General features: G+C 42.1%; 1 protein-coding gene across 1 annotated transcript in view; it reads right to left on the bottom strand.

Annotated features, from left to right (window-relative positions):
* The window catches only part of gabbr1b (gamma-aminobutyric acid (GABA) B receptor, 1b), a 249,965-nt gene that overhangs the window by 130,626 nt on the left and 91,683 nt on the right, over positions 1 to 27,656 (bottom strand). Inside the window, exons 6-7 of the mRNA XM_033975440.2 lie at positions 5,553 to 5,687; positions 410 to 580 (exon numbers count right to left, since the gene is read on the bottom strand). Coding sequence (XP_033831331.1) covers positions 410 to 580; positions 5,553 to 5,687 — 306 coding nt within the window. The remainder of the gene's footprint in view (positions 1 to 409; positions 581 to 5,552; positions 5,688 to 27,656) is intronic.

Here is a 27,656-nt window from a genome sequence, read left to right as displayed (position 1 = left end):
TTATTATGTCCACTATACTTTTTATGTGTGTTTCATCTATCACTGTGTTGAGGGAGCTGGAGAGCCACGGGAGGGTTTACGAGCACTATCAGCTAAATTACTGCATATCGCATCAGGTTTGTGAAGTTGTAGTGAATTGTTCTGTATCATGCTTTTATATATTGAAGGAAAATTGTTGTGTGGGTTTGAATAGGGCCCAGGAGAGATCACAAACATGCATGGATGACATAAAAAAACACTTCAGTCATGTTTTTGATGAGAGAACAATGTTATAACACGGTAGAAACCTAAAAAGTCAACTTTGCATACTACCCCCTAAAATTTTACAATCTCACTCTAGCTTGTAACCACTTCATGACCTCCTTAGTCCCAGCTGTACTGGCGTCACTGGTTCCCTGGCTGTACTCACAGAGGTGAACACTTCGGTAGTTTGCTGGATGGTGGCGATCTTGGTCCACTTCCACTTCTGGAACAGCTGCACTCTGGTGGGGTTGTGGAGCGTGGCCGAGGGGTGGGTACGGAAGAACGTGGGGAAGCGCTGACGATTGGAGAGCGCCGGGGAGCTCGAGCCATACGACAGCTGCAACATAGATAGAAATGGAATACAAGTTATTACAGTGACAGATGGCTATTGTATAACCTGGCAAAGTAACGTTAACACTGGTAAATTAAACTGGAAGAAGCTTGGGAGGACAGACTTTCAGCAGACATTATGCAGATAATTAAATTAAAGGTACACTTTTCTATGTAACTTTTCTGGCGGAGGGTCTGCTTTGTGCTTGTTTCCGTGTTATGTTCCAAAGCGGCATTAAACAAGCAGGTGATGCCGCCAAGCTAAGTTACACGTCAGATCTGTGGAGTGGTTTTTCAAGGTATTTCTCAAGGCAATAAAAACACTTCTTCACAACATTTTTATATAGCGCTTTTCAACCTTCAAGGCACTCAAAACGCTTTACAGTAAAGAACGACTCACCCATTTACACATGTATTCATACACCAGTGTACACAGATACTGAGGGTGAGGTGAGTTAAGTGTCTTGCCCAAAAACGCAACAACAATATTCATCTGTGGGAGTTGGAATCGCACCGCCAACCTGTGACGCGCTATCACTGAAGTTTATGTCAAGAGCGGGATTCAAACCACCAACCTTCCAACCAAAAAGTGACATAGTGCACCTATAGACTAAGGTAAATATGTGTTGACAGCAATTAATTACTTTACAACACTCTCCTAGTTTTAAATATTGGTATCTGTAAATTATCGGTTATCAACCAAGCAGCAAGACATCGGCACAAAAAAAGTCTAAATCGGCTCATAACCTAATATTTATGTACTTGATGAGTGCATAGTTAGTCCATGATTAGTCCTTTTTGGTCCTATTTTGTTAAGAACTGTACTCAAGGTTAAATACATTATTGTGGCTAGACTGTGTAAGAAAATTAGGATCTTCATCTTCATCCACAAACTCTGTATTAGTGCTGGGCAATATGGTGATAAAAATCAAATTTCTCACTGCAGTAACGACATTGCCTGGAATCAAGAATACACGCTTCTTCAATACTTGATGAAGATGTGAGTCTGGTCACTAGTGATTCTCCTCATTTTCAGAAGGCCATGATTGACAGTTGGATTAGCTAATCAGGAACCTGCATGGCCTGCCCATATAAAAAAAAAAAAAATATGGCTGCTTATGTGGAAAAAATAAAGGAAAAAAATATAACAGAGGACTGAAAAACAGTATGAATGAGCACAGCACGAACCTCTGATAATCTGACGTGAGGGAAATGTGATTTTATTTATAAATGAGAGCTGACCAATGAACAAATCTGATTGCACCATCATGTTTGTTTCTGGCTTGAGATGCGACAGCGGCTGTGGAGACCAGACTGATATCCATCTGTATAAAAAAGTACAGAGACATATCATTTTGGATCTGCCAGGGAAGTGAGGCCATGCTATTTTGGTCAAATCACCATATCGTGATCCAGTACATTTACTCCTGAATGCAGCTCGTCACTCAAACAAAGACACTTTTTTCCCACTTACTGATCAATCCTGGCCACTGCTAGCCTTTATGTCGTTACATGCACATTTTCCCTCTATGCGGTGACGCTATAGCATAAAGTGAGTCTCCTAGGCCCATCCTCTCGCTTACATATTTTCTGCTCTACTTGTGTACGTCGCGTCTGTTGCTGCTGCACTCTCAGAGCCAGAGTAATGGGACTCAGCATTTGTTCTGATAACGTCATGTTTACACCACTCAGCCCCGTGCTACTCCATACATTTACATTTGGCTTACACAACAAACATCCCGCGCAAGGATTTATGCCCATGTTAGAAGTGATCGGGCTGGGTTTAAACAGCAAAGCTAGGGTGTGAACCAATCTCGTAGTGCACTGATTTATTATGAGGAATTCTATACTATAACATTTCCATGCAATGTCAAGGCAACTTCTGTTACTTTATCTATTCCAAGCATCCAAATTATTCACCACAATGAGTTTAAAAGCACTGTTCACAACTTTCAGACAACAGAGCGAAGTAAAGCTTACAACAACTAGCATGCTAACTTCACACTTTAGATTCTTATGTACAGACCTCTATTTATTTCACACCTTGATGCGTTGTGTTGTTACGTGATGTCCCTGTGATGTGTCTGTTCAGATGATTTAAACAGATTTTGGCACTATTTTCTCATTTGTATCAGTGGGAGGAGCTGCAGTCCAACGTCCTCACAACTGTATCCCAGGTGCGAGATAGTTGGTACGCCCCCTCGTCCTGATGTACAGTCTGCTGGGCATGTTTCCGGATCTCAATGGCCTCCCTGATCCGACAGTACTTGTTGCTCTCTGTGTTTATGACCTTAGCGTTTTCCCTCTCGCAGTGGCCTGATACTGCGGACTTAAGTTGTTCTCGGTTGGGTTGTTGCGTAGTGGGACGGGCGCATGTTTTGATTGTTTCTGGTTTTGTTTGAATCAGCTGAACAGCAACATCACATGGTACTTATGAGGAAGGCGGCAGAGTGTAGCCTAAACTGTCAAGGTATGAGATAAATATAAGTCTGCACATAAGAATATAAAGTAGAATCATCACAGAACACTTGATAAACATCGGACAAACTAGGAATGCACCGATCCCATACTGGTATTGGATATCTGCTTCCAAATATCTGCTTCCAAATCTTCCAAATTGATGTAATAAGGCTAGCTGACCCAGAAAGTCCCATAATGTTTGATCTTTAGTTTATACAAAGCTGTTCTGTAGTTACGTCAGAGATAAATAACAGCTACATAACACATTTGGATCAATTTGGTCTCACTTTAATTAATGCTGCTTTCAGTCTCTCGTACTAGCATTTTCAGTTGCTAGCTCGGGTTTTTTTTAGTACACTCTCTTTGATGTGTGAGCCATTTTTACGTTTTAAAATGTCACCGTGTTTTTGTACTGTTCATGCTGTTGTATAAATCACCAAGGCTAACTAAATATTGTTCTGAAATGCATCTGAGGAAGTTTTTTTTCCCCCTTTGGAACAAACATTTGTTTACAGTGCATATTTGTCATGTGTCTGGACAAAATACAAGACATTTCCACATATGCCGCAAAAATGAATGTCCCTTCAGCGTACAGCAGACGAGGCAGACTTCTCTAACAGTCCCTGCAGGTTTGTCTTGGTATCAGCCCCCTGGTCTAAATATGGGTCGGAGCTACAGTAGGGGCTATAGCATGACAGGAATAGCTGTGCTGATGTAAAATGAATGACATTTTTTTGGGTGCAGGAGTATTGTGTGAGCTCTTCCCCCTGGAGCACGGACATGAGAGCAGTGAGCTGGTGGTCTCCTCTGCCTCACACAACCACACCACAACACCAGCACAGAGTGAGGTTAGCACTGGAATGTTCCACAGTATGTCATTAAACTTATCTACCTTCCATGTATTCTATTATTACTACCTAATATTACTTACTACTAATTAATATTAGGTATTTTTACGGCTCACTCAGACTGCACCTAGTCCAACCATGACTCCTGTGTGGGAACACACAGAGTGACATTCATTCTCAGAGCGGTGCGGTGCTGCGCTGTTGAGGTCACCGCCTTTAAAGCTGGACACTCCAGACCAGATTCATTTATTAAGGGAAACGGCTGTGGCCAGAATAGACCGGACTGCACAGCGTGTGGTCTGAGCTTCTCCTTTTATTTTTAACTATTCAGAATACTTGTATCCACTGCACAGGAGCACCGTGTCCAATCTGAGCCCAGGGTTAGTGCTCAAAAATACCTTGAAAACCGTGTATTCTTATAGTGAGCGGAGTCACCTCCCCACAGATCTGACCTGTAACTTGGCCTGGTGGTGTCACCTGTTTGTCTCTGTGAAAATAAATAAGTTTAATGCCTTACATTTCATACAAAAGCAATAAGATCTCCATGGAGACAATTAGGTGATGAAACTTCCAAGAATAGTTACACAGTTAAACAACAATTTAAACTTGAAAGCAACTGGGTTTATAACCCAGGCTCTTCAAAGACTGGAATTTGAAAGAATTATACTATGTCATAATCTTTATTTTAGCGTGTCATTTGCTGATGTTTGAGTAATCCTGCATATTCTGTATCTCAACTCACATCTACTGTTTTTACACATATATACATAATTCTGAACTTTAACCTGTTTTACTTATTAGTATGCATTAACTTTAAGTCTAATAACGCTGTGCTGGTCAAGTCTGCTCCCCTAAAATTAGCTCTCCGTAGAGGGACGTGTCATGTGGTGTTTTATGGGCCCAATACTTGTGTAGAAGCCTGCAGAGCAAACAAATGAGTCCATCAATCAGCTTTATAAGTGCGCCTGGTTTTAGTGAAAGTCCGATATGTGCCGTCTCTCAGCCGATGCATTATCACCACTCTGCCTCTGCGAGCCTTAATGTGGCCTCAGAGGGTTTAAACAGCAGTGCATACGACGCATTTGTCAACATTATGAACCGCTCGCAATTTAAAACCGTCAGAAGCTGTGTCTGTGATTCATTTTACTACTATTTTTGTGCAACAATACAAGAGATGAAAATGTTTAGTTAAAAGGTCCTGTACACTTTTTTTCCATGTACTTGAGCCAAATTTGTCTCGCTCCAGTACAGCTATATTCTATAAGCAGCTCTTGAGATCAAAATAAGTCTGCTGTGAACTGTCTGCACCTAAGAATAAAGTGTTTTATGAACCGGGAATCAGGAAGTGAGTGATAACTGAGCACTACCTGGAGGAGTAAAGAAGAGAGTGAGAGAGGGAGATGGGTCTGGAGGTAAAAGGAACAGTGTGATTGGTGTAACAGGTATCCACACTTCAAACTCCCCCCCTGTAGTCTGTTGTCATGTCACCAATTACTTGCAAGTGCAGACGCCACTGAAGTCAGGACAAACTTAGATTTAAGTGTTTTTGACTAGAAAGTTGCCAAAATTTACACAGTTGAGTTGCAGAAAAAGTAAAAAGTGGATTTAGTGTTTAGTTCCACATTAAAAACCTAAAATCGTCCCATAGAAAAGTGTTCAAGTGTTTCTTACCACGATGAGGTTCCACATACGCGCTGCCTCTGCCACCAGCGTGGACACAGAACTGCAGCCAGGCATCAGCACGATCTTTATGGGCTCCGTGTACAGCAGGTCATATAGGAGTTTAGTGGCCTCTCCTGGGTCACACTGTGGACAAGAACCAGGAAACATACTGTCAATGTAAGCTCTGTTTCATCTTTAGCACTTACAGTTAATATATGTATATAGTATTTAGGCTCAAAACATGCTGAAACACTATAAAAGGAAGTCACTATTTAAATGTGTGAGCTCCAGATAAAACCTATACTTAAATGTCACTACTGGGAGTTATATGGTAGCACAGGCTATAAGGTCCCCTGAAGTTTCAAATTGAAAGTGAAATAATCTATTACTCTACTGTGCTACTACTACCTCTGTTCTGAGAAAGTTAAGGACTCCTTTGTATCTACATTCAAAATAACTCCCTGGTCACCGCTTTCAGTGACCAGAAAGTTTGTGACTTCATAAGATACAAAGAGCTGATTTAGTTCAGCTCGGGACCATGCACACGCAAACACACACGCATGCACACACACACACACACACACACACACCATAATGTCAGTCACTGTTTGGTAGGGATGGGACCAAACCTTGTGAGATAAAAATGAGATTGTGCACACATGAAGAAATTTATATTAGTTTACATTTAGATAGGACAAAAACAGTTAAGGGCTGGTAAGTTCCATCTCTTCAGGAGCTGTGGTTCCAGAAAAGTAGGTCTACTACTACAACAAAAATATTCAATCACTAGGATGCTTGGATTAAACTCATGTGTGTTCCCAGATTCATCAAAGTACATTAAATATCTGAGGACATGTGTTGAAAAGTATTTCAAATAAAAATAACATTTGCATTCAAATAATAAACATACACATTTTCAGTTTACAGTGACTGGAGTACATGTTTGACTCCCTCTGCTGGTGACAATGGGGACAGAATGATGTTGATGGCATCATGATTAATGATCGGAACTGGATAATAATCATTTTTTGCTGAAGGCTACAGTGAAAAATTACAGGCAAAGTAATATCCATGGAGACAAGCATGTGACTTATCCTCCACCAGTATCCCACCACCTCCTGGAGCAGAAAATTACGTTATATGTTGCAACTTCATGCGTATATAATATAACAAATATATAATAAAATATAAAATAAAGTAATAGTCCACGTTTTAAATATATAAAATAAATGCTAATATAAATCAGTGAAAAAAGCAAATATGCAGGCAAAATATAAAAAAATTAACACAAAAAACTTTGTAGGATTGGGGCTATGGATGATATGAACAGATATGGAGGCTGGTGTGGTTGAGAGGAGCTGTGGTTCACTGGAGAGGAGCAGGAGGAGGTTGGGGCCTGGTCCTGCTCCTGAATCTTAGTTAATCTTTAAAGAATCTTTAAAGAATTCTTAACATCTCTAAAAGATGGTTCATTCTTGGAAAGCTGAGTGTCTGGTGAATGACTGCATTTATCCCTGGTACTCAAAGCTCTTTATATGAAGTACCCATTCATTCACACACACATGCACACACAAGCACACACACACACGGAGTCAAGTGCCAAGGTTCACAGTGCTCCGGGGCGGTTAGTCAGTGTCACATGGAGGAGCCAGCATCAGACTGCCAACCCTCCGACTAACTGGACACCCTGTTCTACCTCCAGCCCCTCGCACCTATTATGGTTCCAAGGCTCTGAATTGGCTCTGAGAAAATGCATTCATCAAGTATAAAAGCCTAGCACGTCTATTCCACCCAAACTCATTTAATCCAGAAAATGTGTGTCTTTATTTAAGTCTATAGGTAAACACAAAATCGCCTGCAATGAAAAAATTGTTGTCTGAGGTGAACTGTCCAGAATGTTACTCTCAAAAAGCCCCTTATTATTGGAAATGGTTCAAACATGGATGCTCTTTAAAGTGAGATTGTCATGAGATTGACATCATGCACAAAAAATATATAAAATTAAATAACCAATTGGAGCGAGCGTAGCCAAAAGTGAAGCTGAGCAGAGCAAGTCTAAGCTAAAGATTAAAAAGCAGCTCATATTACGCTATTTTCTTATATTTTTTTAATGTTGTTTCCTCATCACAAACATGCCTGGAGTTGTGTTGTGTTTCACTTGCACATGTTTAACACACAGCCCCTCCATATTTCAAACTGAAAAAACTGGGGTCCACCTTCTGATGTCATGTGGTAATACAAGAAGTGCTCCATTGTGTTTTTTAAACTCCATACACCTTCACTAGAATCATTCCCATCATTTCAGCCCTGGAATTACCTGTCTCTATGGAACAAACTGTAAAAGGAAGCTGTTAACTTGAAAACTACCACTACATGACATCATAAAGTGGAACAGAGCATTTTAAGCTTTGTAGATGTAGACAGACGTAGAGTAAAGTGTTACTTGAACATGTGTGAATGAAACAAAACACAACTCCAGGTATGTTTTTGATGAGGTAACAGCAGTTTAACATGACTAAAATCTCACGAGAGTCAATTTTGCATAATATAAGACCTTTCAAAGACAACTTAGGGATTTAAAACTGAGAAAAAGTTCATGATCTGAAAATCTGACCTTTGTGAAAGCTGTAGGTCCCTGTCAGCTGAACATGAACAATTTGTGTTTACATTACGCTCTATGGGAAAAATGCCTTCTGGGCTGGAGAGGATTTTTTCACTGCAATACCAATGTGCTGACCACTTGTCCAAACTCATCTAAGCTTGCAATACCCTAGATTTTATACTAGATCCATGTCTGATACCAACAAGCTGTAGAGATCCAGGTTTCTTGCTGCCTTCAGGTGCTGTGGGAATTATAGGAAATACCACTTGTCGAGCAGAAAATTTCACCTGAATGCCGTCTCATGTTGTAAATTCCACCTGAGGACCCCAAGTGTTAAGATGAGATAACCTTTGACCTTTCACTATGGTGGGCAGGAGCGAAAGCTGGCTGCCATGATGCCTATTTATTCATGCAGCTTTCACTTAAATATAATTATTTTTCTACTGAGTGTAATTAAATAAAAATGCCGCTAACATTTGTTTTTCTCAGAGGAATTTACTTGTTTACATGGTTATTTATGCCAAGATAAAGTCTGTTTCCACAAAGTTTAATTTAGTTACATCCACAAAACACACTTGTAATTTCCAATTCACGAGTGGATAGCACGTGAAGGCAATTTCAATTTTCCTCGTGAAGTCCAAAGTTTGCATATTCTGCCCGTAGACTGTATATATAAATGGACATAGCTAACACCTGCTAGCGCCACATTCTAAATAGGAGGTGATCAGGGGCGCACTTCCGGCCCCATTGGCTCCAGTTCATTTTACTTTAGAAAACTGCCGCAGCTTTCTCCTTAATTGCTGCTGTCAGGCTCGTCATTTTGGTCTTAAGATGTTTGTATTAACCCGCTCTGCATGATTAATAACAGACAAATCATGCGCCTTCTTTCCCCAAGGTTGCTCCCGCTAACGTTAGCAACAGGTTTGATTGACAGCGTTGCTATGCTCTGGCCCATCGCCAAACCAGAGGTGTGGGTGGAAAGGGGTGTTACCTTCAAAATCTTCACTCCAAATTGGCTCTTTGGTTGCTATGATACTCGCTGTCAGACTTCCAAAAATGGAACTATGCTCCAAATTCACCCCTATAACCGCTATCCTCGATGGGATTCATTTGACTGGAGCAGAACGCTGTGGGTGATGTCACACTCCCTTCGTCCGTTTCTTTATACAGTTTATGATTCTGCCCTTCTGACCCAAAACCAAGCACACAGTAGGCTCCAGATTGCTACTCCTGACCATGACCAGAATATCGGATATGGACAAGGTGGGATACCTTGAAAGCAAAGGCCATCAGTGCTGACCCCTCTCACCCCTTACGGCAGCCCATTCAGAGGGGGTAATATTGTCCCAAAGTGTAGGAACAATAGGTTCAATCAGTCCAAACGCACAATAAATATCACACATAATGAGCGTCGCAGGTGCTCATCTTTACATATTTGAACTGTATTGTTGTTATTGTTGGAGCTAATTATGAATGTCTGAAATGCTGCAGACATCAGATGATCTTCCAGAAGAAACACTTCTATTGAATGGCCTGTTTCATCACTAACTCAGAGCGGAGTAACAGAGTGAGGCTTAGGGCGCGGTCACACTCTACAAACCACATCAAAAGTGGGATCTATGTGTTCAATATTTTGCGTGTTCTTGTCTTGTGTTGACTTGACTCGTGCACTAGTTCATTTTTTCATACATGACAAGTCTGCAGTCCACTAAAAGGAAAGCAAAGAAATCATTAAGTCTGCCTCCTCGTTCCACCATGATGTCACTGGAGCTTTTAATTCTCCGCCAACAAAAGATCGACAATTTAACACTGCTCACAAGTTACAAGCTACACCTCCTTCAGAGATCATTTGGAATTCTTTTAACACCGCCAAATCTGCTAACAATTCAGATCATGAGGCACCGGAATAGGGCTGTCAAGTTGAATCCATTTTGTAATTTGTCACCATAATCATAATCACAAGAATTTCAGATGCAAACATATCACATTCGAATTTAATTTACCGTAAATTTCGGACTACAGAGCGCACCTGATTAAAAGCCGCACCAGCTAAATTTGAAGAGAAAATCAATTTTGTACATATATAAGCCGCACCTGAATAAAAGCCGCAGGTTTTCATATTGTAACATGAGATATTTACACAGAAAGACGGTGCACTGACACGCTTTTTTTTAAACTGTGCCTGAAAATTGGAACCAACACGACAACAACACGGGATGAACACATCTGCAGGTTTAGAAAATAAAACTGCACCAAAACGGAAAATCTGCTTTTATTTCCTCTGAAAACTTTTGTCGTCTTTTACATTGACCAAGTTGGATTCATTGATGTCGAGCTTACGTGCAGTGGCTCTATTTCAGGAGTCTGCAACCCGCGGCTCCGGAGCCGTATGCGCCTCTTTCAGCCTTATACTGCGGCTCTGCGTGGCTGAAGTGTATTTTATTTGTGTTAGTTCTTTTTTGTTGTAGTTTAAATTGGAAGATTATTATGATCTTAAAATAAAATTATATTTTCTTATTTTTCGTTGCTCAAAATAAGCGTCACACTCGCGGAACAATGTTCAAAACAAACACCGCTCACGTCTCACGTCTCACAGACACAGACACAGCTCACAGTCCTGCGTAAAGAGCCCTGATTTTCAGACGCTGTGCGCACAGGGGTCAGGAGCAACTTTGGCCCGTCCCTAATGACACACTAATAAGCTCGTCCGTAGATGTATCATGAAAATCCTGCTGGAAATCGCCACAGAAATCTATTTGATGTAGTAGCAAGTTTATTATCCGCTCTTGTCTCTGCGATGACGTTTCACGTATAACACATCAGACACGACGCACAAAAGTAGAGCCACAAGCGAGTGAAAATGAGCCAAAACAAAAGTCTTTGGAGAGCTTTTAACAAAGGGGAAAAGGACAACTGAGGAGCCAGAAGAGGAGACTACACCTCCAAGAAAAAGAAAGATAAATTTAACAGACAATGCCTACTTAAAACCTGGGTTTGTCGCTGCAGGTGACTCACGCGCACAGTCCGCTCTACGTAACATACGGGAAAAGCAAATAAGGCAATGAAACCTTCAAAACTGCTTTGGCATATGGAGAATAAGCACCTGGGATTAAACGATACGCCTTTAGAGTTTTTGAAAGAAACTGCGGAGCAGAGTAGACATAATCACATAATCAGCGCAGGGCTCCCTCTGATGCAGCGGTTTGGTGAGTTGTATTTTTTTAATGCACTTAAGTTGTTTTTGCCATATTTATCTGCCACGTGTAGAAGGCTTGTCCGTGAAAATAAAACCCAGGGGCCGTTATCCAGTAAAAAATCCATAAATAAGCCGCACTGCTGTACAAGCCGCAGGGTTCAAAGCGTGGAAAAAAAGTAGCGGCTTATAATCCGAAATTTACGGTATATTTCCATAACAATAAACACTTCCTAACTTTGGAGTAATGGAAGCAGAATGTTTGACCTTGTAAAAATGAACAGTCATCACACACTATAATTACTATATAAGCCTGTATAAATTAAACAGACTGTATGTAATATTTGGATTTTAAATTTCAGAAACACGACAAATCCTATCCCCAGATATGAGATAATGTGCAAATCAAAGAATCCTCTACAGACAATTACAATGCTGATTTATTCTTAATTACAAAAACACGATGGTCAAATTGTGTGTTTTTTAGTTTACAAGATAATTATCCAATCAGAAAGCAGAATGAGCCCTGCCTATATTTGTGTTGCCATTTTCACTGCTAAAATCCAGTTGGTTTAAACCAACAAGGACTCTCTCTGATCTGAATCCTCACGACCTAAACATCAGTGAGTCAACTGTGGAGCTTTCACATGAGGAATGACCTGTCCATATACAGAGAAAAACTTGTGTCCTTTATATTAAGACACTGGCAACACAGGTTCAGTTGTGATTGTTATACCCAGTGTCTCTCTGTGACTCTCTCTCTCTCTCTGCCTCTGTCTCTTTGTCTCTCTCTCTCTCTGTCTGTCTCTTGTCTGTCTCTCTCTGTTTCCCTCTCTGTATCTCTCTCTCTCTCTTGTCTCTCTCCTTGTCTCTCTGCCTCTCTCTTTGTTTCTCTCTCTCGTCTTTCTGTTTGTATCTGTCTCTCTCTTGTCTCTCTCGCTCTGTCTCCCTCTCTGCCTCTCTCTCTGTCTCTCTCGTCTCTCTCTCTGTCTCTCTCTTCTCTCTCTGTCGCTCTCTTTCTCTCTCTCTGTCTGTCTGTCTCTCTCTCTCTCTATATATATAGAGAGAGACAGACAGAGAGACATATATATATAAACAATATGTCATCCCAGCCCAGCAGTCAGTGTGACAAACTGCAGTTGCCCCTAAATTTACCCTCCCTTTTGTAATGACTAAACCCTAAATCACCTTCACACTCCTGGCAGGTCCTGTCTTTACTCCCCCGGGTCCACCATTGTACCACGTCACATCTGTATAAATATAAGGTCACCTCTGTGAGCCTTTCTAGCTCCTGTCTGCCGCCTTATTTGCGCTCCCCTGTCCACCATCACGTCACACGACCGAGGGGAGGGGCCTAGACGGGGCACGTTCCAAGGTGACCCCCTCTCCCCTCTCCTTTTTACCTCCATCCATGTCAGGAGCGTCTGGGGAGGCGAGACAAAAACATTTATCCAACTGTCACGCGGCATTATCTCGACTTCCCGAACGTGATCGGTGACGTATACGTTTAACACAGAATAGTCAATGAAAAATCAATAAGCCATTTAAATGATAATGGGAGGGCACACGGGCGAGTCGGCATGTAGCGCTGGGTAGAGGAAACCGATTTGATTGATTGCTTTTATTTGTCTGATTTTAAATACGTCCTTGAGTCCTGATGATATGTCTGTATTATAAGGAGCCGGTTTGTAATTAAATTGTGTGATAATTACGAGAACAGATCAATGGGAGGGCATGGCTCTGCTGTCGTTAGTATGGGAGAGATTATGTGGAGCAGGGGAACGGGAGGAGAGGCAGAGTACACAGAAAGAAGTAGTACTGTATTTTGAACAGGGGGTTGTAGGCCTTTAGTCTTTAAGTCAATTAATCGGTTGACTAAACTTTGTATTAGATCATAGGGATTTATATGGGAGAACTGCAGAAAGGAGAAGTTAACACGTGAGTGAGTCAGCTGAAGATTTGGTACTTTTGGTATTTATATGTAAAAAGGCAGATTAAACTCATGATTCACTAGTGTAAGCCATTTTTTTTTAATATGAATACCTTGTTTTCTAGTACTTTTGTAAGCATGAACTCCCACGCTGGTGTAATCTGGTGAGGGCAGTTTAGGTCAGATACATAGAGATAAGTAATAGTTTGGAGAGCTTTTGCCACGCCCCCTTTTTCGTTGGCCAATCGATCAGCAGGACATATCTATAATTGACCAAGAATTTCTTTAAAACCTGATACTTCTTTCAAGAGCTTAAACGTGTTGTTGTGTCTGCTGGGATACATAAATAGAAAAAAAAAGTAAATCATACTAATAAAAAATGCAATATAAATGGCAAGTGGTTACATAGATATAGCGCTTATATTATTAACCAGTATTATTAACCTCATTCACATACACGTTCATACACCGGTGTACACAGACACTGGATGAGAAGTGGGTTAAGTGTCTTGCCCAAGGACACAACATCAGTATTCCCCTGTGGGAGTGGGCAACCTTCAGATCAGAAGATGAACTGAGCTACTGCCGCCCCCATACTGTACACACAATATACAAAATGCACAAGCAAATGAAATAAAAACTAAAAGCAGTACATAAAACCACACACAAAACCTTGTTGAATAATGGCGTCATCTTTCCAAAAATTGATTTGACTTTGGTCCAAAAGCCATCCCGTTTTATTTTTATGTCAAATTAACTTATAAATGTTTAGTTAGACAAATACGGTGGATTTATTTCAAGTCAACATAAGCCCCTAGTACTGATAGGATTATGTAACTTCTGTGTGTTTGACTGAAAACAGATACAGAATAACTACTTTAAAAATAGGTTTTAAATAGAAATATAAATTAAAGGGCCCATATTACGCTATTTTCTGATGTATGTTGTGCTGTTTTTTTCCTCATCACAAACAGACCTGGAGTTGTTGTGTTTTAATTCATATTTCACACATATTTAACTCACAGACCCTGCATATTTAGGTTGAATTCTTCGGAAAACACTCTGCTCCACCTTGTGATGTCATGTGGCAATACAGGAAGTGCTCCACTGTGTTTTTAAACTCCATACAGCTTCACTAGAATATATCAGAATCATGAATACAGCCCAGGAATTGCCTTCACTATTGAACTGAAGATAAAAGGTAGTTTTTAACTTGAAATCTACCACTTCATGACATCACAAGGTGGAACAGAGCATTTTGAGCAGTGGAAACATAGACAGACTAATGATGCAAGATTACTCAAACATGTGTGAATGAAACAAAACACAACTTTGGGTATGTTTTTGACGAGGTAACAACATTCTAACATGGCTTAACGCTCCCACGAGTCAATTTTGCATAATTTTGGACCTTTAAATAAACCCGATGTGGTAATCTTCTGTTATATTGTTAATCTGCTCCAGTGGTCTCTCCAAACACACATTCACCATGCACTATCTCGGACAGAACTGGGTATACAACTCACTCAAAATCCACTTCATTTTCAGTTTTCATTAATGTGACCTTTTGGCCCTTTTAAACAATATATCCCATGGGGGCAGGGGTCAATAACACACTTGACCGTTCTCCATTAATTTGTCCTGGGTCAGAGCTGTGTGTGTACAAACCAATGGCGTCGCACTTATGAACCGAGCACAAAGTAATGTCGATTGTGTAAATGTACTTTTATTGATCTCATTATACTCCTACTGATGTAACTAGGTTAAACAAAAAGAAACTATTGGTTACGTCAAGCCATTATGTTTCATAGATAGATGACGCAACCATATATGAAGTCTGGGGATCAACGGGAGAGTGAAACTGCCACAAGGCTGTGTAACGCAACCACTTTATTGCTATATAACCAACCAGGCTGATTATACGGTTCAGCTTTAAAATTGAACCAAGATATTCAAACATTTTAGCTTTTTTTTTTATTAATTGTCATAATAATGTCCGAATATTGTCATCAAAGTAGTATGTAAAAAAATATAAAATGGGATATTCATTTTTGTCAGCAATTGTTGGTTTATGCATTACGATATAACAATATGTCTCACTCACTGGACCATGTTGATATGTTTAAGTGTTGAATAGATTTATTGTAGAAGGAATTACATGATTTTTCAGTCTAAAACATAAACTGTATATATAAATAGACATAGCTAACCTGCTAGCTGCCGCATTCCAAACAGGAAGTGATCATGGGCCGCGCTTTACATGAGAAACTGCTGCACTGAGCCTCGTCATTTTGGTCTTAAAATGTTCATATTTACTCGCTCTACATGACCCTGGTATTTTTATTTTGCTTTTGTGCATCTGTAGCTCAAGATATGAACATTAATAAGTGAACGCTATAGGTGACGTCACACTCACTTAGTCCACTTCTTTATAGAGTCTATGGTATAAAATCTATGGTGCGTGGATGCTGCAGATACTATAAACATCCTAGAGTGCTTCAATACTGACTAAATTATAATTACACAGTACTTTTACTTGTATTTGCGTATTGTAAATAACAGCACTTTTACTTAAAGGCTCTACACCCGATTTTCTTTCATGTATTTGAGCAAAATTTGTGTAACGAGCTCTTGAGATTAAAATTAGTTTGCGGTGTACTGTCAGCATTTAATTAAGCGTTTTATTGTCAGAGAATCAGGAAGTCAACTATTAGCATGCTAGTTGTTGTCAGTATTACATTAACGGCAAAACTCCGCACTGATGTCTGAAAGTTGTGAAACGTGCATGAGGTAAGTGCGGAATAACTTTGGATAACTAGTTCTGTTTGAAATAAAGTAAAAAATCAGACACGGAGCTTTTGAATAACATTTTTTACTCATGCTACCCTCACCCGTGCTTTTAAATTTTAAGCACCACTTTTCTTTGTCAATGTTGCACTTCGAGTTCTTTCAAAAAGTTTAAGAATCTTTTGGAGAGACTTGAAGCTTGACGGTGTAAAAGCCTACCAAAGTTTCTAGTCTGAAGTGAAGCTGTCTGGTACATGTAATGTTCTTCTGAAAATGGAGCAATTTGTTTAAAATTGCCTCAAGATGAGACCTGCCATCAGCCCCGTCTCCTCTGCTCTGAGAAGGACAGATTTCTGATTATACTGAAGGTTTGTGATTTTGATCCATATGCAGAGGTAGGTAAGGTAGCTGAATTTGTACGCAAGTATTTCCCGTAATTCCCCATTGCAAATAATAATCTCGCTCTAATTTTATCGTCCAATCCGTAGACCTATAATAAAAATGTGGTGGTGTGAGAGAACCATAGAACCATAGTAACTGTGCAAATATGTTTTTTCGTTTATAAATGGAAAATTCAAACACCAAAACCAACCAAACCGCCAACCACAACACCGGTGAAGAAGTCTGGGCATGAGCTCGCGTTGGCTCGTAGAAACGCTCCCCTGACTGTGATGTTGTCAGAAAAGACTCACTGTCTATGGCTCAGCGGGACCACGGATCACCCTCCTCGGCTTCTGTGGAGGGTGGGGCTTCGGTGATGGCTGCCCGCTCGGAGTGACACGCGACCCGAGCTGCTGCTGCTGTTGGCACGTCGTGGTGAACATCGAGACTTTGATCAACAGGATTTGATTAAAGTTAAGAACAAACAGCCTCTCTGCCCTAAATGCAGGATCATCTTTGTGTTGTGTAGATAAAATATTCTTCTATATGTGTGGGAATCCTGACGCAGAATATAAAGTTTATGGACCTGATGGAATTAGATGAAAGACAGTGGAAATTATCAGTGCGCTAGATGCCGAGGAGGGACAGGGCGCAGAGGAGGAACAGGACACAGAGGAGGGACAGGATGTAGAGGAGGGACAGGATGTAGAGGAGGGACAGGGCGCAGAGGAGGGACAGGACACAGAGGAGGAACAGGACGCAGAGGAGGGCAGGACACAGAGGAGGAACAGGACACAGAGGAAGGACAGGGCGCGGAGGAGGGACAGGATGTAGAGGAGGGACAGGGCGCAGAGGAGGGCAGGACACAGAGGAGGACCAGGACGCAGAGGAGGGACAGGGCGCAGAGGAGGACCAGGATGTAGAGGAGGGACAGGGTGCAGAGGAGGAACAGGACACAGAGGAGGGACAGGACGTAGAGGAGGGACAGGATGTAGAGGAGGGACAGGGCGTAGAGGAGGGACAGGATGCAGAGGAGGGACAGGGCGCAGAGGAGGGACAGGATGCAGAGGAGAAACAGGATGCAGAGGAGGTATAAGATGCAGAGGAAGCAGAGGATGCAGAGGAGGTACAGGACACAGAGGAGGTACAGGATGCAGATGAGGCACTGGACATAGAGGAGGAACAGGAAACAGAAGAGGCACAGGGTGTAAAGAAACCACATGACACAGAGGAGACACAGGACACAAAAGAAGCACAGGACTCAGAGGAGACACAGAGTGCAGAGGAGGAACAGGACACAGAGGAGACACAGGACACAGAGGACGCAGAGGAGGAACAGGACACAGAGGAGACACAGGACACAGAGGACGCAGAGGAGGTACAGGACGCAGAGGAGGCACTGGATGAATGGCTCTTTTGAATATGTACATGGATGTTTTCTTCTCTAGTGGCTCTAAACTGTAAGTCAAATCAGATAATTGAGGAACAAAACACATTTGTTACATCCTGATTTCATATTTGTAGCTGCTGGTGTTTTAAAATGATTCTATAGAGATATAGTCTATTTATAGGAATACTCACTTCTCATTAACCCTTTCTCCGGATTACGTTATATGTGATATTTAACAGATCTTATAAAACACACACAGAAATTGTCAGCCTGGGCTTTCGAAAAAATGTGCAATTAAAAAGAAAAGGATCTCAGCAGATTTGGATTATATAAAAAAGGCTGTTGTGTAAGAAGAAAGAGGCCACACAGACAGGTTTCAGATGGAGACAGTGATTGATATGTTACAGGGTTTCATTGACAAACATGGGCCTTATGATGAAAAAGGAGCTTTTTACTTGGCATTTTCATTTGACAGCTGGCACAGAATCCTCTGTTTAAAGTTTGGATACGTGAGTGATATGGATCCAATTAGGCCTGTAAAAAACACCAGGTCTAGACTCGGAGCATGTTGGACGATGATTTTGCCGTTCACACAGGTCGCTCTGTACTTCCAGCGCTTGGGATTTAGAAGACTGAAGGGGGTGAGGGGGAGAAAAGGCAGGGTCTGGAGGACTAAAGCGGAGACTAAAGAGAGGGAGAAGGTTCTGAAGGACTAAAGGGGAGTGTGAGAGAGGGGGGTCTGAAGGTCTTGAGGAGGGAGGAGGGGCCGGTTCTGGAGGACTAAAGGGGCGAGTGAGGGGGGAGGAGGGGCGGATTCTGGAGGAGTAAAGAGAAGAGTGATGGTGTTGGTGCCTGAAGGACTAAAGGGGAGAGTGAGGAGAGAGGAGGGGCCACTTCTGGAGGACTAAAGGGGAGAGTGAGAGGGGAGAAAGAGTGGGTTCTGGAGCACTTTAGGGAAGAGTGAGGGGGGAGGAGGGGTGGGTCTTGGACAACTAAAGGGGAGAGTGATGAGGGTGGTGCCTGGAGGACTAAAAGGGAGAGTGAGGGGGGAGGAGGGGCAGGGTCTGGAAGACTAAAGGGGAGATTGGGACTGGAGTAAAGAGAAATAGACTTGCACTTCAAACGCCGCCTCTTAAAATGTTAGGTCAGAAAGTTGCAAATTAACATACTAGTTTTCACAGAAATGGCAAAAAATGTACAAGGAACAGTTGAGAGTGCAACTAAAACAAAAGGTACACAGTTAAGTTGCAAATAAAAGTGATTTAGTGTTTATACCGCTCACCAACATTGACACTAGCCGCCATTATTGCACAACTGATTCAAAGCGCTGTCAGCAGGAGTCCTTGTTCCCTCTGCTGACATCTTGTATATACACACTTCATGGCTTATTTATGAATTACCAGGGCTAAGGTGTCCAAAATAGTACAAGATCCAATTTGAAATGGATTAGAGGTACACAAGAAAGTGGAAGCCTCTCTAGCAACTCCCCTCCACCATGGTCCATGAAGCGGTATGACTTATACATTACAGCGAATCATCAGAGTGGACAGCATACGTTAGTCACTGCTATAATTACGGCCCTATCTCGCAATATCAAAGCTTTTCAAACACGCGAAACAGACACATCCCTCCATAGGCGCCTTTATTACAGAAAGATCAGAGCGTGACCCCCTCGCCTTGGACTCAAATGTTCACATGTACATAACTTAATAAGCACTATATACAGGCTCATGCTCGTACATTACAATGGAACGGTACAGTTTCAATTGAATGTGGAATTGAAATAACATAGTTGATCTCTGCAACTGAAAACGATTGGTTCCAATTCATGATGTCATTAGGGGTGTAGTTGTGTTACCCTTTATTATTAGTCTGAGACAGGCCTCTACTTCGACAATGTTTAAATCCAGGCTCTAAACAGTTCTATTTAGCTGTGCATATGACTGAAAGGTTTTTATTCTGCACTCTCCTTTTTCAATGTAAATTTTATGATAGTTATTTGCATTTATTCATGTTTTGATTTGTGCGATTTTAATGTCTTTCTTATTATTGCTTTGCGTACGAATTGTGCTATACAAAACTTGCCTTGCCTAGTCTGTCTACATCTCCAAAAGTTCCAAATGTTCTGCTCCTCCTTAAGCTACAGCAAACCTTTTACCTTTCATTAAGTAGAAATTGGCAATTCCAGGACAGATATTGTCCAAATTATTCTAGTGAAGGTTTTTGGAGTTTCAATACACAGTGGAGCACTTCCCATATTACTACATGACGTCACAAGGTGGAGTGTTTTCTGTTTCAAAGAAGAACTCTGAAGCCTAAATATGCAGTGTTTGTGTGTTAAACATGTGTGAATGAAAAAAAAAAATCACAACTCCATGTATGTTTTTGATGAGAAAACAATATTATAACAGATCTGAAAATAGCATAATATGGCCCTTTAAAGTCCACACACATTCACTGGATTAATTTTGCTCAGTTTAAGTTTCTTTCATGGCGCTGCGAGCCAACTTTGATGCTAGTAGCCACTATATCGAATTTTGACTGGTTCTCTGCTTGATTTATGTGAAACAAAACTGTGAAATCAATCAAATTTTAACTGTATTAATATTCTGTTATTCTTAATGATCAGCCTGGGTCAATCCATCAAGCATGTTTGGAGCAGAGTTCAGACTTTAGAGGAGTAAATGTAACTTTTTTGTGTTAAATGGCAACTGTTTATGTTCAGGAAAAATAAAAATCCACTTAATTTGATTTTGATATTTTGACAAAATAAAATGTAAAAATGTGATTGATCAAATGAGGGGAAAATGTTGCTCTAATTCCATTTTTTGAATACACAATAATATATTTTCCTTATGCTTTGATATACAGTGTTATATCCTTCTCCGATCCATTGTTTACAGCGGGTTAGCCCAGTAATTAGCTGGTTTAGTCCTGGTTTAATCTGGATTTAAGATCTGGCACCAGTCCTGGTTTGGTACAGTCATCGGATCTGAGAATAAGACCAGTTTAAGCCTGGATTAGAGTTTACTGGTCCTGGTTTAGTCCTAAGCCTCTTGAGTAGATCCCAGGAGAATCTCTGGAAATGTCACTTCTCAAATAATGATTTCAATTTGGTAAAGGAGGGAAGTAGATTTGGTTCAATTAATGTTCCTCCTCAAAAAAACTACCTGGTTTAAACTTTTGAACACAGATTTGGTAATACATTATGATTACACACAATTTTTGCAAACCTTTTTTGTAATCTTGGTGTTGGGTGTACAAAAACATGCACATAAATTGGTGTAACAATATACATTATAAAGACACACTATGTAACTTTTTGTATCTCTTTTGCATAGATTACAGGTATGTTTATAGCTAAAAATACACTGGAAAACAATGGGGTCGCCTCTCACAGATCTGACCTAGTGGTGTCATCTTTTTCTCTTTGTGTAAACAGAGTGGCGGACCCTCCATCAGAAAAACTGCATAGTGCAGCTTTAAACTTACTCTACTCAACTCAGATCATCTTACAGTACACCAGTCACACAAATAAAGTGAGAAAGAGATGTACTATCGTTGTGGTATTGGTAATCAGTATTGAGTGTGTTCCTTAGTATTTAAATGAAGTTTTTGAAATTTTAGCATCAGCACAACACTAATACAGAACATTTAAAATCATGCTCTGACTCAAAATTGAAAATCATCTTCATAACGAGCGCATAATAAACCATGTCAGCGCTGGCGTGAGTACAGCAACAGGTCAAAGGTCATCTCAGTCAGAGCTGGTTCCATGTAGAGTTTCCTGCTGCAGTGCTTTGCTAACACGAATGCTGCGCGCTAACAGTTCCCTAGCAACAAGCATCCAAAACACTCTCCTCACTGTCTCTTTATCTCAGAGTCAAAGCCCGGCCCGCCTCACTCTTCTTGCTCCCCGAGAGATGCTGCAGGATTAGTTTATTGTTAGGAGTTAGGATTTTTCCTCATCAGAAACATACCAGGAGTTGTTTTACATATTCTCAACAGATTTCTGTGCTTTTCTAAATTTCCTGTTTTTTTGTTTGTTTTATTTTTTAGATACATTTTGAGAGAATTAAACATGAAATGCACTAAATCCAATATTTTCAAAGGATAGACAGAAGTGGACTAAGGGAGTATGACACCACCCATAGAGTTCAGTTGTAACCAAATTAACCGGCTAATCTGCGACCAAGACCTATATATGAAAATCTGGGTACGCAACTAAAGAGCCAATCAGCAGCATGGTTGTTGAAGGTACTCGCTCCCTCCTGCTTGCACTGCTGGTTTGGCAGAGGGCTGGTGCCTAGCAACGAGCTGCGATAGCTGTCAATCAAACCTGTTACTAATGCTAGCGGAAGTAACCTCGGGGAATGTTCGTATCTTGATTTACGGACAAAATAGCAAAATAAAAGACAGCAGCCGTTACGGAGAGAGGGAGAGAGAGAAATGAACCATTTCGCGCCCATGTTTTCTTCCTGTTTGGAATGCAGCAGCTAGCAGATTAGCTATCTATGCAATCTATAGGTAGTAAAAGCAAAAGTTAAACTGTCAACTGGACAAAACGTTGTCCAAGCCGCTTCTTAAGTTCGGGTCTGATTGCTGGTGGACACTGCCTTATATCTATCTGAAGGGAGGAGCTCACATTCAACCTTTAATGGCCCTACTGGCTCACTCTATTGTTCTCTTTGTGACATGTGTTTGCTTTGGGTCTTAGGGTGGAGTTGTAAATGGGGAATAATTGTCTTTCCTAACAAAAATAGCTTCTTTAACTCCCCTCTCAAATCATTTATTTTCTCTGGCTAAGATCTGTACCTCACTGTCTTTAAAGGAGTGGTTAGTGTTATAGGTAGTATTATTTGAATTTATTTAAAAAGTCATCCAAAAAAATAAGAAAAATAAGATTTACAGAGGAACTTTTTACAGAGGCAGAGCGCACAGTGGTCCTGCCTCTTGTATACTGTCTCCATACTGTCCCCTCACCTCAAGAGTCAACACACCCATTCCTCCGCACACTCCTTGCTCCCCCGTTTAGATAAATTGGTTTGTAAAGCACAGGGCAGTGGTAATCCTGCTCTCCGAACCTTCCGAGCTGACTCATTGATTAACTCTGGCACTCTGGGGAAATCAGCCACAGAATTCAAATGAGATACCGTTGCCACCGCCGACCCCACCATCACCACCACAACCGCCCCCCGGCCCCCGGCTCATCCTAGCCCATCCTAGCCTCTGGGACCACTGCTCAGCTCTGTGTGCATGGCTGCGTCTGGACCCTGGTTTAATCACGAGCGGAGGAGCAGAGGAGCGGAGGAGCAGAGGAGTGGGCTGCACGACGAGATGATGACACACACAGTTTTCAGATTCTCTGGGGCCAAACGTGGAAGACTGGAGATGTGTGGGACATCCATTATAATAGATGCTACATGCTACTATTGTGCCCATATATCTAGAAAACATGTTTTTAGACGGTATTTCTGTATCGTTGTGAGATAAGGCTAAGAATGGTGACAGGTTGATAATATAATATAAGTAATAAAAGGTTAGGGTATACTTGGATGTCTCCATAGAGAAATTTGTCTTCATTGGAACCATCCTTCAATGCCAGCGCCCTGTCAGGAGCAGTGGGTGAGCAGGGTAGAGCTCAGCAGGGACCCATCTCTGGGTCTTGAGCTAGCTTCATGTTCAGGAGTAGCTAGCTGGAGGATTAGCCTGTTGAGAATGTATGAGATTGATGGGGAGAACTGGAGTGCCTTGAGGAAACCAGCCGAGATGCAAGATTTAGGGCCTGTAGATTTTTTTTTTTTTTTTTGCTGATACTGAGGGTTAAAGTGAGACCATTGTATGTTGTCTGCATTGAATTATAAAGCTTTTTATTTGCTTGTGAACCAGGAAATAAGGCTGTATGAGCTGTTAGCACGCTAGTTGTTGTTGGCATTATTGTGATTGCAAAACTTGTGAATAATTAGGATGTGTTAGGAAAGTGAAAAATACATTGACTGGCAGCCTCGCTTCTGTCAGTCAGCCCCAGGGCAGCTGTTGCTACAAAAGTAGTTTACCACCCCTGAATGTAGAGTGAATAAATAATGCATAAAATTGTAAATTGATCTTCCTCGTCTGGAAAAGATGCTTGATTACATGTCAGATCTGTGGAAACGAGACCCCCTCACAATAAGAAGGCATGTTTTTTCTAGGGATTGTTGAGTAATAAAAACAGAAGTAGTTACATGTAAAATAGATACATTTAATGCCATACTATGGAATATTCCGAGCAAAGCAATAATATCTCCATGGAGACGAACAGGTAGCAGACACACCACCAGAAAAGTAGGAGTGCACCTTCAAAGAAAGTCTTAAATTTGCTGTTCCCCAGTTTCTTAGTTAAGTGAATAGTGAATTTGCACTTGATGGCATGACCTTAATTAGTAAAATCACAAAACCGCTCATGCAGTGATCACATCATTTTTAAAGTTGCATTGAAACCGGAACAGATTTCTCCCTGTCTAAAGCTAGTCTTTCAAATTCTCTGAGTCTTGTAGCACAGCGTGTAGCCTCTGATGCAGCTGGCTTTGCACAGCAGTCGGGGGTAAAAGACTGAAAAACAAGCATTCTGGACTCAGCTGGCTAGATTAGGACGACTTCTGAGGACCTTAAATCAACTTTTCATATGGCCATGGGCGAAACTGATGCCACAATAAAACTTTTGTCCTGTTGACGTAATTGAATTTCTTTTGCTCTGGATCCTACATGGACGACTGAGAGATTACACCCTGAATGAAATGTTCTGCAATATTCAGAGTTATTGTAAACTGTTGTCCCCTCTCCTATGGATTATTTATGGTGGCGTTGCAGTTATTGCTCACACGATCATTTTTGAGATGGTTCGGTGCATACCGAGCGCCGTCAAATAAATCATCTGTAGGGCAGTGAATAAAAAGAATGTCTAATAGTAAAAGTTTTTCCTCTAACTAGTTTGATGCAGGTCAAAACTGTGTGATTATTATTTGTGAAATGTGGTGAATAGTTCAGATAAATGCTGTTGAATATAAATTACTCTGGAAGAAGAATTGTGTTTACTGTAGCAGCAGCTTCACCCTGATCCTCACTGAGTGGAATTATGTAAACAGATACTCCTCTTGCCTTTTTACAAACTGCTTTTGCCTTTTAACTTTATAAAGATCACTTCAAACTGCATTAATAGCACTGCTTTGTGAACTGGGTGTCATCATTTGCAGAGGACAAATTCTAATGGATAATATGGATGAGAATGCTGCAGTTTAACTTCACAACTTTACGAGACAAGAGTAATAGACAAGAGTAATAAAGTCACATTTCCTGAGTTTGTTTCTTGTGCGTCCTGAGCGTCGCTCTATCTGCCCTGATGCTCTGGTTTAATGGCTGGTGCAGTAGCGGTGATGTTTTGTGGTTATATGATCGAGCAGCTCAGAGTCACAAAGACACCAATTCATAATCGCATACAAAGATCCAAAGTCACGTCACGCCTTCCTGAATTTGGGGAAAAGCAAATCGGGTCCTAAATCAGGCAAATGATCCTGTAGTGTGTGGCGTTTGTATGTATGTAAGTAGAAAGTATTTAAGCATAAAGTTGAAATGGCCTTCACCTGATTTTAATTTATTCTCGCCAAGATAAATACTCTTTACGTGATGCATTGTCTATTATAAGCTGCCAAATAAGAAAAAAAATGACATTGTAAAATATAATCTATTCATTTTACATAGCATTTTCTTGCCTAACAACTAAAACAGCAGCTACAGACAGGATCACCTTTTTTCATTTAATCAGACACATTGTTCCTAAGAATCATGGGAACACACAGCCTGACACTATCTCAGACACTTGATTCTCTGTCATGGTGCATAGATGACTAAGTGGGCAGTTAAAAGTTTAAACTAAAACATGTTCCTGACTAATGGTTTAAAACAGGTACATGCCTTTAAAGCAGTCACATTAAATGATACTGTCTGCGAGCGTGTATACATAATTATATTCCAATTACAGAAAATCCACTCATTTCTAGCCCAAATTTATCCCACATGTTCCTGTTAGATGTGCTTGTCTTTAAAGTCCTTTTCATAATTTCCTTTCCTTAGCTGTCATGATGTCAGTTTCCCTGTCCTCCCGTGCTCTCTCCCCCTCCCCTACCTGTGTGTCTGGAGCTGGGTGGAGTGCCTGACTCCTCCCGTGCACACCTGGGGTGCATCAGCCTAATCACCACCACCTGCTGCTGAGTACAAGAAGGCTTGGCAGTCTACACTCGGTGCCAGACCGTCCGCGTGTAAACGTGAATGTTTCTTGCTAAGCTTTGTTATATGGTACTTCCCTGCAAATGCTCATTTGGATTTATGCACCCTCCAGATTCCTGCCTCTACTCGCCCAGCTCCTGCTGCCACGTTCCAGTCCCGGTATCGCTTCCAGCTCGTCTTGTCTCCTGCTCGTCTCGTCTCCTGCTCGTCTCGTCTCCAGCTCGTCTCGTCTCCTGCTCGTCTCGTCACCTGCTCGTCTCGTCTCCTGCTCGTCTCGTCTCCTGCTCGTCTCGTCTCCTGTCCGGTCCTGGTCTCTGGTTTGTCACCCGCTCCCCGCTCTGGTCTTCGTCTGCTCCGCCCGCCCTGGTACCGCACCTGCTTCTATCCCCGTCCTGGTCCTGTCCTGCCCGCCTCTACCTGCACCGCACCCGCCTGACCCGTCTCCCGCTCCCCGGTTCCTGTACCTGCTCTTGTGACCTGTTTAAAGACTGCATTTTCACCGCTGTAAATAAACACTGTTAAAACTGCTCTGGTCTGCATCCTTTGGTCCTATCCGCACCGTTACGACAGAACGGTCTGGCCACTATGGACCAAGCAGGCTCAGATCCGGACCAGACGCGCCGCCTCACGCACTCTCACCCCGAGGCGGTGCTGGGTCAGCATGAACAATCCATTCGAACTCTATTGGAGCTAAATCAGACATTGTCCCAGCAGGTGGCACAGCTTAACCACCAGGTGGCCGCGCTCCTCGTCACCCCGCCTGCTGCAGCTGGAGCGCCGCCACGCCTCCCGGAGCCGAGAGGCACGGATCCGGAGCCGTATGCTGGACAACCTCACCTCTGTCGCGGATTCCTGTTCCAGTGCGAGTTCATGTTCCAGCAATGCCCTTCTCGTTTCAGCTCGGGGGCCACCAAGATCCGATATATATGTGGATTACTCCGGGGCAGAGCTCTCCAGTGGGCAGAGGCGCGCCTAATGAAGACGTCTGTGGATAGCCTGGATTTTAATGAATTTGTGTCCACGTTTAAGCTGGTGTTTGACCACCCGCACTACCAGGACAATGCTGCCTCCCGGTTATTGACTCTCAGCCAGGGCTCCAGGACGGTAGCGGATTATTCCATTGAATTCTGGACACATGCGGCGGAGCTGGACTGGACGGACAGCGCGCTGCGGGCTGTGTTTGTGCGGGGCCTGAACGAGACTTTGAAAGATGAATTGGTTTCCCGGGACGAACCCCCCGACCTGCGGACCCTCATCTCCCTCACTCATCGTATAGACAACCGCCTACGGGCTCGTCGCCGAGAGAGACGCCGGTCACCGGTCCCGCCGGAGCCACGCGCTGCCCCGCCCCCGCCGGATGAGCCCATGCAACTCGACAGGACCCTTGTGTCGGCCGAGGAGCGTCAACGGAGGCGTCGTCTGGCCGGGGCTTGCCTCTACTGCGGTGAGCGCGGACATTATGTGGTCACTTGCCCAGTTCGGCCAAAAGGGGGGGCCCACCAGTAGCACTGGGAGTACTGGTGGGCGAGCAACACATCCTGGACTCTTCTAATAGACTGCGGCTCAGC

The sequence above is a fragment of the Periophthalmus magnuspinnatus genome, chromosome 11 (assembly GCF_009829125.3).
Source record: "Periophthalmus magnuspinnatus isolate fPerMag1 chromosome 11, fPerMag1.2.pri, whole genome shotgun sequence".
Lineage (NCBI taxonomy): Eukaryota > Metazoa > Chordata > Actinopteri > Gobiiformes > Gobiidae > Periophthalmus > Periophthalmus magnuspinnatus.
The sequence above is the reverse complement of the archived record's forward strand: the minus strand, read 5'-3'. Positions and strand labels throughout refer to the sequence as shown.